The sequence below is a fragment of the Vulpes lagopus genome, chromosome 7 (genome assembly GCF_018345385.1).
Source record: "Vulpes lagopus strain Blue_001 chromosome 7, ASM1834538v1, whole genome shotgun sequence".
Classification (NCBI taxonomy): domain Eukaryota; kingdom Metazoa; phylum Chordata; class Mammalia; order Carnivora; family Canidae; genus Vulpes; species Vulpes lagopus.
This window is the reverse complement of record NC_054830.1, coordinates 53,600,156-53,614,248: the sequence shown is the minus strand read 5'-3', so window position 1 is coordinate 53,614,248 and position 14,093 is coordinate 53,600,156. Positions and strand designations below refer to the sequence as shown.

General features: G+C 52.6%; 1 protein-coding gene across 8 annotated transcripts in view; it reads right to left on the bottom strand.

The window, feature by feature from the left end:
• The window catches only part of GRIP2 (glutamate receptor interacting protein 2), a 98,462-nt gene that overhangs the window by 17,103 nt on the left and 67,266 nt on the right, over nucleotides 1-14,093 (bottom strand). For 4 of the 8 annotated variants that reach the window (XM_041763889.1, XM_041763895.1, XM_041763890.1 and 1 more), the window contains exons 3-14: nucleotides 13,757-13,892; nucleotides 12,785-13,038; nucleotides 12,021-12,107; nucleotides 11,206-11,281; nucleotides 9,848-9,993; nucleotides 8,936-9,083; nucleotides 8,653-8,822; nucleotides 6,279-6,404; nucleotides 5,796-5,945; nucleotides 3,268-3,454; nucleotides 2,625-2,770; nucleotides 1,739-1,819 (exon numbers count right to left, since the gene is read on the bottom strand). In XM_041763889.1, the coding sequence (XP_041619823.1) occupies nucleotides 1,739-1,819; nucleotides 2,625-2,770; nucleotides 3,268-3,454; nucleotides 5,796-5,945; nucleotides 6,279-6,404; nucleotides 8,653-8,822; nucleotides 8,936-9,083; nucleotides 9,848-9,993; nucleotides 11,206-11,281; nucleotides 12,021-12,107; nucleotides 12,785-13,038; nucleotides 13,757-13,892 (1,707 nt within the window). The remainder of the gene's footprint in view (nucleotides 1-1,738; nucleotides 1,820-2,624; nucleotides 2,771-3,267; nucleotides 3,455-5,795; nucleotides 5,946-6,278; nucleotides 6,405-8,652; nucleotides 8,823-8,935; nucleotides 9,084-9,847; nucleotides 9,994-11,205; nucleotides 11,282-12,020; nucleotides 12,108-12,784; nucleotides 13,039-13,756; nucleotides 13,893-14,093) is intronic. The other 4 variants (XM_041763892.1, XM_041763896.1, XM_041763893.1 and 1 more) reach the window with 3 other exon arrangements.

The window sequence follows — 14,093 nt, the reverse complement described above, 5'->3', positions numbered from 1 at the left end:
GCAGGAGAGTGGGGATGGCAGTGCTACAGCCAGGCGGGTGGTGTCTCCACCCCTCACCCCCACTTCTTCCCCTTCAGACTCCCCAGGGCACAGCTGAGCTGAGCACAGTGCTGAACCAGGCCCCCAGACCCTCACGAAAGCTGTGAGAGCCCCAGAAAACACAAGACCAGGACTACAGTCCCCACTGTGTGAAATGATCCTCAATCCCCACCCTGGGCTTCACAGAGAGCAACTGTCTAGAAGGGGTGCCTAGAAGGGCTGCTGCTGAAGCTCCCTCCTACCCCAGCCTCCCCAGTCTGCTTGAGATTCTCTCCCTCTCCCTCGCCCTTCCCCTGCCCTCTCTCTCTCTCTCTTAATAAAATAAATAAATCTTTTTTAAAAAATATTTTATTTATTTATTCACGAAAGACCCAGAGGGAAAGAGAGAGGCAGAGACACAGGCAGAGGGAGAAGCAGGCTCCATGCAGGGAGCCTGACGCGAGACTCGATCCCGGGACTCCAGGATCACGCCCTGGGCCGAAGGCAGTGCTAAACCACTGAGCCGCCCAGGGATCCCTAAAATAAATAAATCTTTAAAAAAGTTTTCTAAGTACAGTTGTCCTTTGAACTATGTGGAGTTAGGGGTGCTGACACCCACCCAGTCGAAAATCTACATATAGCTTGTGACTCCCCCAAAATTTAACTCCTAATAGCTTATGGCTGGCTGGAAGCCTTACTGATAACATACAGTTAACATACAGTTCATTAACACATACTTTGTATGTTGTATGTACTATATTCTGTATTCTTACAATAATGTAAGCTAGAGAAACGAAAATGTTAAGATAATCATAAAGAAGATAAAATATATTTACAGTGCTTACTGAATTTATTGGGAAAAAATCCACATTTAAGTGGACCCACACAGTTCAAACCCATGGTATTCAAGGGCCAACTGTATATAGTTTGTCAAATAATAAAAAGAGGCATGCTGTAGAGAAAAATAAAGAAAGGAAGGGGCTGTGTGGAAGGCAGGCAAGTTTAAATTAGGGTGGTAGAGGAGGCCTTCCCAAGGTGACATTTGGGCAAAGACCTGAAGGACGTGAGGAAGGAGGGTAGAGGGAACAGCCAGTGCAAAGGCCCTGAGGCTGGAAGGAGCACAGCGAGATCAAGGATCAGCAGGGGACCAGCAGTGGCTGGAGGGGTGTGATGGAGGGATGGCACAAGAAGAAGTCAGAGATCACGGGGACCAGATCACAAAAGAACTCATCATTCCCTGAGGACCCCAACTTTTACTCAGGGTGAGATGGAGTCACGGGAGGAAGGTTCTGAAGGTCCCTATGCTCATGCATTCTACTCTTCTGTTTTCATTCTCTCACTTTCATTCCTTTGGCAAACACAAATTAAGCTCCTGCTACGTTTCAGGCCCCTTCAGGGCCCTAGGAATATGGAGGTAGGGAAAAAACCAAACCTGGCCCATGTACGTGTTTGGTGCCTTACAAGCTACTTAATGCCACCAGGAGAGCCAGATGTCCAGGAGACTCCCATTGTGTGCAATGGGAAACTGAGGCTTCCAGTGACTGGGGGTATTGCGCGGAAGACAACACAGCTGGGTGTTGCAGGCAGAGGGAACCCAAGCCAGCCCTCCCACCAGGAGCATCCCCCTCCGCCAGGCTGGAGGTATGTACTTCCCCCCAGCAGGCGGCTCACTCAGGGCGGGGACTGGACAGCAGGGGGCCGGGGGGTGGGGGAGACTCACAGCCGATGGTGATGCCCAGCTCCACGCCACGTCTCTTGGGCAGCTTCACATGGAAGGTGCCGCTGCTCGGGATGACAGACTCTGCATGCAAACACACATGCATCCACGTAAGACCCAAGGGAGGAGACATAGGGAGTCCCAGCCTCCCACCCAATCTAGGCCAGCTGGGAGAGATTGCAAGAAGTCACTGTCACAACCCCATCCTGCTTCTTCCACCTGACAGAAGGAAACTGAGGCATGGTGAGCTGACATTTGTCCAAGACAACCAATCTGATCAGAGCAGACTGGGGGCTGGTGCCAGACCTCATGACTGCCAGCCCAGGGCTTCCCCATAGCCAAACCGAATGCAGTTCAGATCCAGCAACAGCTTACTGAGCACCTACTATGTGCCAGGCTTCAGCTGGGTGTTTCCACATGACTGACCTCATCTAACCCAACTGATAACCACTGTAGTAGAGGAACTCTAGTCATTATTTCACAGTTGGGGAAACTGAAGATGGGTGGTGGAAGGGAATGTCCTGTCCAAAGTCACAGAATGTCCAAAGCACAGGACCAGAATTCCAACCTGAGTTTGTGTCTGGGGTTCTTTGCCTAAGCCCTGCAGAGGGGCATGGAATATTTTCAGCCCCCCTCTGCCTTCCCTGAGGTCCTGTTTCAGCACAAAAATCCCTCATCAACCTTCATGCTGGAGTGTGGGGTTCCTGCCTCCCAGGCCAGGGCCTTCCTTGCCACCGCTGGGGCTCTGGCACATGCTACAAATGCTCTGGGAGGAGGACACCAGGTGGGGAGCTGGGGAGGGAGGGTGGGTGGTGGTGGAAGAGCACGTGCCCCAGGGAGGAGCATAGGGTCCCACAGCGTGAGGAGGAAGGTAGGGGCACTCACTCACCTGCCACATCAAACTCGACCTCCAACACGACCTTGTGGGCCAGCGCCGCGTCCCGAAGCAGCTGGTTGGCTTCCTCCATCGTCCCATCCTCGGTGGCAATACCGTTGATGGACAGGACCCGATCCCCCACCTGCAGCAACCCACACCTGAACCCCGGGCAGCCCCACAGAGAGAATAAGCTCCGTTACCACCACGGCGACTCCTGGGCACAGGAATGTCATGTGTGGGCAGGCTTGGGGGGGGGGGTGACTCCACAGCTCTGCCCTGTGTGGGCTACAGAGCCTCAGGCAAATTACCATATGACTCTGGCTAAGGGAGTGACCTCGCTGGGCCTCAGTTTCCCTATCTGTCCAAAGGGGATGACGCCGTTATGAGATTTGCCTTATGAGATTTGTCTATAGAGGACTCTGCCTTCAGACAGACAGGGGTTCAAGTCCTGGGTCATTCATGAGCTGTGTGACCCTGGGCAAATGAATCAGCTTTCTCTGCACCCCAGTTTCCTCATCTGTAAAATGGGGCTGATGATAGAGTGGATGAGATGCTTAAGTGAGATACCCTTGTGAAGCCAGGCCTGGTTGTGACTTAGTTTCTCTGGCTGGCTGTGAGAGTGGCAGGCCCCATGGGGCGGGGGTAGCTGGCTCACCTCTCTGCTGGGCTGTCAGGTTCAATGAAGCGTACGAGGGGAGGTGAAGACAGGGTCTCGGTGGCAAAGATGCCGCCCTGGAGCTGGAGGCCAAAGCCGCTGAGGGGGTCTCCGCAGAGCACGACCTCCGTGGTCTCTGTGTGCACGATCTGTCCCCCTGGCCCCACCGTGCTGGAGGCCAGTGACACTGCAGGACAGGCCGGTACAGCTCTCAGGGAGGCAGTCCCCGAGGGCCCTTCCTGCCAGAATCAACCCATCCCTAGGCTCAAGGACCTGGAGTCAGAGGGGCAAGCGAGGGGGAGCCCTGCCTTGCCCTGAGGTGGGCACAGTCACAGCATATTGAGCAGAGCTCTCCCCATCCGTACTGTGGGTGATTCCCACCCAGCAGGGCTGTGACAAGGATTAGAAGCCAGCTCCTGGGACCGCCACACTGTAAAACAGATGTTGTGAGGGTTGTGCTGTTACATGATCTTAGCTTTGTTACAATGCTATTATAATACCACACTATAGATTATGTTATTTTTGGTGACAGTTTTATTGAGATAACAATTCATCTATCATAATGTTCACCAATTTAAGGTGTACAATTTAGTGGTTTTGCAGTGTATTAATAATGTTATACAACCGTCAGTACAATCCATTGTAGAACAGTCTCATCATCTCAAAAAGAAACCCTGTTCCCTTTAGCTGTTGCCCCAAATCCTCCCATGTCTCCCGGCCCTAAGCAACCACTAACTTATTTTCTTCTGTATAGATTTGCCTCTTCTGGACAATCCATATAAATGCAATCCTATGATATGTGATCTTTTGTGTCTGGCTTCTTTCACTAAGCTTGATGTTTTCAAGGTTTATACTGTAGCACGTATCTGGAATTTGCTCCTCTTTATGGCTAAATAATATCCCATTATATGAATACACCACATTTTGTTTATGCGTTCATCTGATGGACTTCTGGGTTGTTTCCACCTTTTGGCGAAAATGAATAATGCTGCTAGGAATATTTATGCATAACTTTTTGGGTGAACATGACATATGTTTTCATTTCTCCTGGTCATATACCTAGATATGGAATTGCTGGGTTGTATGAAAACCTCATATCTATTTGATATTGTGTTACTTAATATATCCTGTTTTATATTCCATATATAAAATATATTTGTGTTAATATGGATATTAGATATTTATTAAATATAATTTATTATTGTATGTAATCCTATTACTAATTCTGTTATACTATTCTGTCTTTATTACTATTTTGTTATATTTTATATTATGCATTATGATACATAATACACTGTTGCATATGTTGTTACTATATTTATATTTATTATATTTTCACAGTTACATCCCTAATGATAAGAATGGTGCCTGATACATAGAAGGTGTTCAATTTTTAGTTAATTAATTGTTATCATCAATAATAATAATGATAACATTTTATTAGTCATCCAACCTAGTAAAGGGACAGATAAGTGGTCCCAAGAGCCCCCAGCCTCCACATGCCCCCACCAGTGAATAGCATTTCTGAATCTTTTCACCTACAGACTCCCGGCTTTGGTGTTTGACAAAAGTGGTTGGTAAAGGCATATTTTACCTCTCATCCCTTTTCACCTTGGCTTCCAGGAAGCTCAAAACCTTATTTCAGGTGCCAGGTGATTTGTACTCCTCTTTTCCCTCAGCTGGCTCAATTCCAAATGGCCTAGTTTGACCTTTCATCCTTCCTGGAGGCCTCTGCAACTCACAGGGCAGGAGGCTGGAGAAACTTTCTACATCAGCAAAGGAAGGGCTTTTCCTAGGAAAGACTTCAAAATTCTTGGCATCCTTGTGACTTTTGCTACATGTCTCCTGCATTATCATTCACTACTATTTGTCTTTTTACTTTTTCAAATACTTAAATACCTTCATTTCAACAAGGAACTAATAGTGATCATAAATAAAGAGAAATGCCTATAAATCAAAGGGAAGAAGAAGTATCTGTATGGGTATATATATGTGTGTAGATAGACAGATAGATCTTTTTTTATTGGAGTTCAATTTGCCAACATATGTGTGCATATATATAGTGAAAATTATTACATCTTGGATGGCTAGACTCAGGCCTACGTATCCTTGTCTTAGGGGAAATTAAAAAATGTCAGAGAAGCAGTAAAGACACAGCTATACCACACTGAGACTTTCTCCCTGAATGGATCAAAATGAATTAAAGAATGAAAGAAAATGAAGTGGAGGTACTGTGAGAATTTTGTGCACATCTGAAAAGGTATGCTTTCCTCGAGACACTTTGCCATCATCTGCTGAGAATTTTCCATAATCAAATACAAGACTAAAATGTACCAAGTGACTGGCACCCATCAGGTGGGACCTTGTGCAACCCGCCCAGCCATCCATGGCAGCCTGGGGTACCACTCATGCTATTTAGTGACCCTACACATAGACCAAAGACCCTGTGCCCAACACCCCATCCTCTGGCAAATCTCTCAGCCATACAGGCAGCCCAAAGAGGAGGGAAGAGATCACGGCTTACTTACATGAGCTCTTGTGTTCCCTTCTTCGCTGCCGCCTCCGCCCCATTGTGGTCCGAGGGCTCATGGGGTGGGACCCACGGGGAAGGGTGCTGGGGTTGGTGCAGGGAAACGCATGATTCATGGTCGGCGAAGAAAAGGGAGTCGAGGACAAGGCTGGGGAGATGAGAGCACAGCCCCGTGAACCCTGGAAGGGCCCTCCACTCTGCTGCACAAGTGGATGCCAGGGAACCCCACCGCAGAGAGACACTGGACGCCTTCCCCCTTTCACCTCAAGCACTGGCGTGTGAACCTCAGGTAGGTCTCTCCCGCTCTGGCCCTCAAAGATCACAGGGTTTCACAGACATGGTGAAACCCAGCTGCTAGGGAGGGGGTGCCCATCTCATCACTAATGTGCTAGGTAACGCCGGGCAGACCTCCTAATTGCTCGGAGTCTTGGTTTCCTCCCCTATGAAACATGCACAAGCCACGGTGAGGTGGACACATTACATCGGCTCTGGTCCTGGCCGGCAGGTGTGGCCCACGTGGGCGTCCTGCAGTGGCCGGGCCGGGGGCTGTGACAGGAGAGCACACAGGGGTCCCAGCGGTGTGGCTGCTCACTCCTCTGCACCTTCACTGCGACCCAAGGGAGAGGAGAGAGAGGTGCAGGCGTTAGAGATTCAGCATGTCTGGACTCACTGTGCCCTCCCTCCCCTGGAGGCCAAGTTCCCATCTGCAAGATGAAGTGTGCAAAGCAGGACCACACAGCTTGAGTTTCCCCCAGGCCAAGCCAAGCCAGGCATTCAGATTCTGCTCGTGTGTCCAGGAAGCCCACTAAGTGCCTGGCACGATGCTCAGTGCTCAGCCAAGCAGCAGCAGGGATGGGAGGGAAAGCAGCCCCATGAGAACCGGCCCATCAGCTTTGAGCAGTGCAGTTGGCAGATGGCATCGGGCCCCTGAACCTCCAGGAGCTGCTGTGGTGCTGTGGCCTGGGCAGCCTTGGCCACGGGCCGAGCTGCCACACAGGATATGGGTGGGGGGCACTACGGTTTGGCCATTTCTGCCTCATGCTGGGCTCTCAGGAGCAACCTATGCTCCAGGGCCCCTGGTGGGCTGGCTGGGGTTTGCTCAGAGCCTCACTGCAGACAGGCTGCTCTGGCCTCCTTCCCTCCAAACTTTCATAGGGTTTACCCCCAGATGAATTCTTTGCACTCCTTCTCTGTCTGCTTCCCACAGGTCCCCAGAGTTTCTGCCTCCCTGACCTGCCCCATCTGATCCTCCAAACCGCCTGCCATATAACACCTCTTCCCAGACTGCCCCAGGTCCTGTTGTGGCTCTTCCTTCTGCGGGGTTTTCGGGGACCAGCCTGGTGCAAGGTATCCATGGATGGATGAGCGAGAACCCAGCTATCTCAGCACACTGACTCCACCCGCTGTGCAGCACCTCCAACTCAGGAGCCAGCGGCCAGGTCCTTGAGATAAGCCATGTGGCCCCTCTGTGCCTCATTGTCATTATCTGTATAATGGGACTAAGAGAGCGGCTGCCTTCTAGGATAATGGGAAGGATCTGAAAGTGTTTAACATGTAGGGTGTGCTTAGAGCTGTGCCTGGCACCTAGCTGAGGCCCAGTATAATGAAGGCCAGGAGGACCGTGAGCAGCCCTCGTAAGGCACTGTGCTTTTCTGAGCCTCAGCGCCTCAGGCCCCTGTGTAAAGTGGGCGAACAGCAATACCGACCTCACAGACTTGTCACAAGGATGATAAAGGGGACCCACAGGAAGCCCCCTCACCGAGCCCGGCCCACGGCAGGTGCTCCATGAATGGTTTTCAAGAATGAGTCACTCCAGTTCCCACCCCAAAGCCTCCTGTAGCAGGCCCTGGCTGTGGCTTGATGGGGCCTGTGCAGACCCTAGTGGCTTGAAAACAAAACCTAGCTCCTTCTGCTCTCACCCCCACCCCAACCCCTGCCACTGTGTCCAAGTGTCAGCAAGAGATGGGTCCGCACAGAGCTGCAGAGAAGGACCCTCCCCAAGGCCTTTTTCCTCACATTTTATTTGAGGGATTTCTTTCTCTCCAAGATGATCAATTAGGCTTGCAAAGGATGGGGTGGGCCGACTCCATTCTTGCCCACACCAACACACTATGTCCTGAGGGCTAGAATTCACAGCCTGACCACCCAGCCCACAGCCCTGGGCTGTGCTTGTCCTCTATCTCTTTTGACCTCTCCCAAGTTGTGCTCCTCCCATTTAGAGATGAGGCATCCGAGGCTCAGAGATAGATGGAAAGCACCTGTGCAGCCAGGGCAGTGCTGGCATTTGTACCCAAAGTCCAAGGTTTGGAATGCTGGAGGCACTTCCAGGCTCTGAGATGAAAGCTGCATCCTTGTGGCCACCTCCCCGGGTTGGGCTCTGCCCTCTGGACTCTTAGACCTCCTGCTTCCTCTGCTCTCGGGCTGCCTAGCACCCCACTGTGGGACACCCCAACTCCTTAAAAGGTGGGGGGTCTCTAGGCCCTCCCGACTGACTGGCTGCCTCCTCTGGACCTGCTGAGAACCCCAGAGCTGACCCCCAGATCTAAGTTCTGAGTGGCACAGATCACAGAAGGACTGTCCTCTCCCTTGGGATAGCCCTTATGCTTCTATGAATGCAAAGAGCGATGGAACCAGCTTTGGGGCATCCATGCCAGCAGACTGTCAACTCATTCAGGTTGTTTCTCTGCCCGCCCTCAGCTCCTGCACTTGGCAATCTGAGGTTCTCAATAGCAATGGACATTTGTTCCAGTAAATTTTAGCTTGCCCGGGGCTCTGGTGCTGGGCCTCTGGGACTTTGTGCACCTCTCCCCATCAGCCCTCAGGTCTGGGTCCTGAGACCCTCCAAGGAGACCCACCTGCCTCTGAGGGTTTCAGGGGCCGCCGACTGTGGGGGGCGGGCAGGATCTCCAGCCGCACTGTCTCCGACACGTTGGCCAGGAGCTTGGTGGCTTCAAGCAGCGAGCAGTGTTCCGTGCTGGTGCCGTCGATGGACAAGATGTGGTCTCCAGCATGCAGGGCCCCACTCCTAGCCAGGCAGGAGAGGGAAGGGGGAGGCTGGTCCAGCCAGAGGGAACTCTGGGCCACCTTCCCCCCCTGTATCCCTGCCCACCACGGTGGCAGCACCCAGTTGTGCCTCACCTGTCCACCACACTGGCCGGCTTGATGCGGTCAATGGTGATGACTGGCTTGTTCCGGTGGGAGCCAGTGCTCAGTGAGATCCCCAGAGCTGACCCAGGAGTCTTGGTTATCTCCACTATCAAAGGCCCTGAAGCATTGGCCACCGTATCTGGCAAGCGGAAGGCAGGAAGAGTTTGAAATGCAAATACTGAACTTGCCTCCAGCCTCAGTCTGCTATCTCCATGTAATCTTCACTCTTAGGGAGGGATTACTGCACCCGAGGGGTTCAGTTCTGAGGGGCTCTGACCCCAGGGCTCTGCTGGATGACACTAACATGCTCACATTTGTGGGGAGCCTGCAGTTTGCCGGCACCGAGCTGCAAGTTCATTACCACCTTTCTGCACTCAGAAAACGGCATCCCCAGGAACCCACCCAGTGGCTTGAAAACAAAACCTAGCTCCTTCTGCTCTCACCCCCACCCCAACCCCTGCCACTGTGTCCAAGTGTCAGCAAATCAGACCAAATATATTTTCGTCGTATTTCCTGAATGTGATCCTTCTATGCTTCCTCGGCAACCAGCCTGGTTGAGCCGTGATCACGTTCCTCTCCTCCAGCCTTTCCCATCTCTCCCTGATTTTTTTTTTCTAGCACCACTTACTGCCGTCCCATACCCTCTGTATTGGTTTTATTCTGCTTACTGTCCGTCTCTGCCCACCAGAAGGTAAGCTCCATGAGAACAGACACCTCGTCTGTATTGTTCTTACCTGGATACCCAGGGCCTCCAACAAGATAAAACAGTGTTTATTGCTCAGAGAGGCTCAGAGGGGCTGTGTGACTGGCCTTTGCTGTGGTAAGGATCTGTGTCCACTACCCACTCCCTCAACCCCAGGCCCTCTTCCTGACCCGACCCTAGTTCTCAGGCCCCCAGCTCACCTGGGATGGCCACATCGTACTCCACCTGGAAGAGTGCCTCATGGCTGCACTGCCGCAGCGTGGCCAGGGCAGTGGCATGGCTGGCCCCGTGCAGCGGGATCCCATCAACACTGAGCAGCCTGTCGCCCACCTTCAATGAGCCCTCCCTGCAGGGAAGGGCCCGGTCAGCCAGGCTGGCCCCGTGCAAGCACTGGGCACAGCCCTGCCGAGAAGCTGCTGAGAACAGTGACGTCCCAGGGGACAGATGGGGGCAAGCAGTGAGTGACAGAGAAAGGGACAGAACAGTGAGTGAGGGAATGAATGCATGAGGGTGTCTATGGGTAAGCAGCTAAATAAATGAAGTGGGCATGTAAAGACAGCCGGGGCCAGCTCGGACATCGCCCACCCTGCTTGGTGCTTAATAAAGTCATAGGACCGGCTCAATCGTAGGATGTCTGAGCGGGGGTGCCCTGCGGAGACAGGAGACAGCCGAGGCCCAGAAAGGACACCAGCCCTGCCAGGGCCACACAGCGTCGGGGGTGGGGCGGTCTGGAGGCCTCCTGAGGGCCCTTTTCACTGCCCTCTCTCTGCTTTCTCAGCAGGGATTCTGGCCTGGTGACAAATGCACCTGGGGAAGGAATTCGGCAGGGGCCCCGGGAGAAGGGCCTGAGCAAGCAGGGGGTTCACCTCAGTTTGGGTCAAATCCCCACCCTGGAATGTTTGCTCCAACAGGTGGCCAAAGCTATTCTGGGAGGTTCTATGAATAGCTCGTCACAGGGCCCTGTCCCAAGAACGGGTTCAGACTTCTGACAAGGCTGTTCCAGGCTTCTCTTAAAATGGCCAAGAATCTCCCATGGGGGAGGTGAGGGGGTCGGGTGCTGGGAACGGGACATGTTTCTCTCCCACGTTCTCTCCTCCTGGGCCTGCCCGCCTGACCCTTCTGGGCTGTGCCCAGGCAGCACTGGGCAGGGGGGCACAGCCAAGACTCCAGAGGCTGCGTTACAGAGGCCACGGTGGCGCTGCTTGTCGTGCCCCAAAACCACTCACAGCAACTCCCAGGAGCTGCAGTATCAGAGCCCTTCCACAAATGGGGGCACCAAAGCGAGGGAAGGAAAGAACAATGCCAAGGCTTGCTTCCCTCCCCACCCCTGAGACAGTAGGACGTCATGGAGGAAAGAGCTCAGGGTCTCTCTTGTTTGGGATTGAGGCCTGGCTCTACCAAGAATGACTCTGGGGTGAGGGGGGGGTCCTCTCTCTGGGCCTCAGTTTGCTCATCTGGCGAATGGGCACAATGGCTTCTGGTCTGCCTTCTTCACAGAGGAAGCTGGGGGTAGTCAGGGCAGGGAAAGACTGCTCGGTTTCTTCTGGCTCAGGCTCACCTATCAGCAGGGCCGCCAGGCCGGACGTAGGTCAGGACGAGTGGGCGGGTCTTGTGTATATCCTCATGGGCACCCCCTGAACAGAATTCAACAAGAGATGGCAGTCATCTACCCACTCTTTCCCTGATACCTAGAGGCCCTGACTCAGCCCCTAAGAGGCTCTCTTAATTAAATCTGTGGAGGACCTGTCCTTGCTATTCACAGGCCCTCTTATAAGATAACCAACTGTAAATCCCTACAGAATGGGACAAAAAGTAGGGACATAATCGAAATCCCCTCTCTCTTAAATGGTTTGCTTCCCATCCTATGACCTAATCCTATTTCCCTTTTTTGCCCTGGTTCCTAGGAAGCTCCAAACTTTGTTCTCAATCTCACTCCCAGCAATCATGTGCCCTTCATTGCTTGTGAAATTTTTCCATTTAACATTTGACTTAATGGTCCTGGGCTCTTTTTTTTTTTTTTTTAAGATTTTATTTATTTATTTATGAGAGACATAGAGAGAGAGGCAGAGACACAGGCAGAGGGAGAAGCTGGCTCTCTGCAAGGAGCCCGATGCAGGACTTGATCCCAGGACCCGGGATCACAACCTGAGCCAAAGGCAGGTGCTCAACCACTGAGCCACCCAACCCATTCTGGTCCTGGGTTCTTTAAAGTCAGAAGCAAAAATCTATCTATCTATCTATCTATCTATCTATCTATCTATCTATCTATCCATAAATCCATATAATCTCACTAAAGCAAATCAGAACACACATGTAATTAGCATTAGCCTCCTTCCCAAACCCCTTGGCCCCAAGTGCGACTCTTACACTGACCTCTGAGGACAAAGCCAAAGCTATTGCCCTCCTTGTACAGGGAGACGTCCACTGTCTTTGTGATGATCCCTGGGTTGTTCTCAGGGGCTGGGGAGAAATGGAGGGCTCCTTTGAGTCCCTCAGTCACATCACCAAGCCACAGACATCACCAAAGCTCATTCTCGTAGAGCTGGGTGACCAGTCACAGAGATTACAGGGAGGGTAAACTCCCCCACCCCTGCCCATTTATAGGTAGGAGAAGTAAGACTTCAAAGGACCCGCCTCCCCAGTACTTAATCCCCCACTTAGAGGCCTGCCCACGCTCACACAGAGACCATGACAGAGCTCAGACTGTCCATGGCTATGGGCTCAGGCCAAGGTTGAATTCTAGTTATTCAAATCTTAAGACTTTAGACCAACTTTGAAAATTCAGAGCTAGGCTAAACCCTAGGCCACTGCACTCAGTGCAGGCTGGTAGGGGGGAGAGAGCAGTGGGGCAGAGAACAATTTCTTTAGCCAACATTCCCAAAACTTGCTCCCCTCAAGGAAGAGCATCTGGACACTAAATATACAATATGACACTGGGTGACAAGCAGGGCCCCGCCACCTCCTGGTAACAGCATACTGCAGTTGCAGGCAAAGTCTCTAGGTACACCGTAGATGTTTGTGGCCAATCTTCAGGTCCCACCCACCAAGGTCCCCAGCTGGCATGTACAGGTGGGGAGACAGCTGTGTCTACCCACAACTAAGGCAGTGGATAAAGATCCCTGTCCAAGGGCACCCACCGGGCGGGGGCAGCTCATACTCCACCTCCAGCACCACGCGCTCGCCCACATTCTTGAGCAGGGTGATGATCTCATCATGGCGGAGCCTGGTCAGATGGATCCCGTTCACTGACCGAATATAGTCGCCCACGTTCAGCAGGTCACTCCTGGGAGCAAGGAGGCCAGAGCACATGCATGGCGATGGGTGCCAGCATTCACACCACTCTTCTGTTGAATCCTTATGATCTCTGAGTCCCCATTTTACAGATGGGAAGCTGTGGCTCAGAGAGGTCAGACATTGTCCAGGGTCACAAAGCGAGTAAATAAGAGAGCACAGATTCTAACCTAGGCCTGTCTGACACTCAGGCCCGGCATTTTCCCCTGCTGGGTGTTGCCCTTCTGATGAAGGCTCTAACCACCCCCAAGGAGCCTGCAGCATGGCCAGATCATCTCTCCCTTTGCTATTTCCTACTGCACTCACCCTGGCTTCTCACCACCAGCCTTCCATTCTGTTCAACTGGACACTTACCAGCACCTGCCCAGAGGCCCAGAGAGGCTAACCCCTAGGTCTTATGGAACTCATGGTCCAAGGGAGCCACAGAGGTAAGATGACAGGAAAATCTAGAATGATGCGTCCAGAAGCGGCATGTAGGACCATGTGAGCAGAGCAGGGCAGCTGCCTCGCCCTGGGATGGAGACCTCCCAGAGGCAGTGTGGAGGGATGCATAGGAGTCTGCCAGTGAGGAACATGCCTTTCAAGACCGTAACTGCACGTGCAAAGGCCTGGAGGGGCTGGCAAGAGTGGGATGCTGTGGCCAACTCAGCCCATTGTGTTAAGGGGAAGAGAAGAATCACAGCCCCCACAGAGGCTTCCCTCTGAGAAGCACTTGGGTGCTCCTAAAAACACCTGCCTGATTGCTTTGCCTACAGCCTCGGCACATTCTCCACTGGCCCCTGCCCCCCTCCTACTGCCCCACCAAGCCTGCTCCTCACCTGGCAGCAAGCCCCCCTGGTCTCAGGTTGGAGACCCTGGGCTTCCCATCCTTGTCCGTGCCGCCTGAGATGGTCAGGCCCAGTGTGCTGCCTTCCTTCTTGTTCAGCTCCACCATGGTGACCCCGCGGAACTCTTCTGTCAACAGATGGGGGGGCGGTGAGCAGGCAGCAGGGGGCAATTCTGGGCCCCCCAACAGAAGTAGACCAACACTTGGTAAACAGGGTAAGATCATCTCCTTTATACACAAGTTAGGTGGCTGGTCTAAGGTCACAGAGGGAACTAGCGGCAGCCAATGCCATCTGACCCCGACTCCAAGCTCTCTGTGCCTCCAGGATG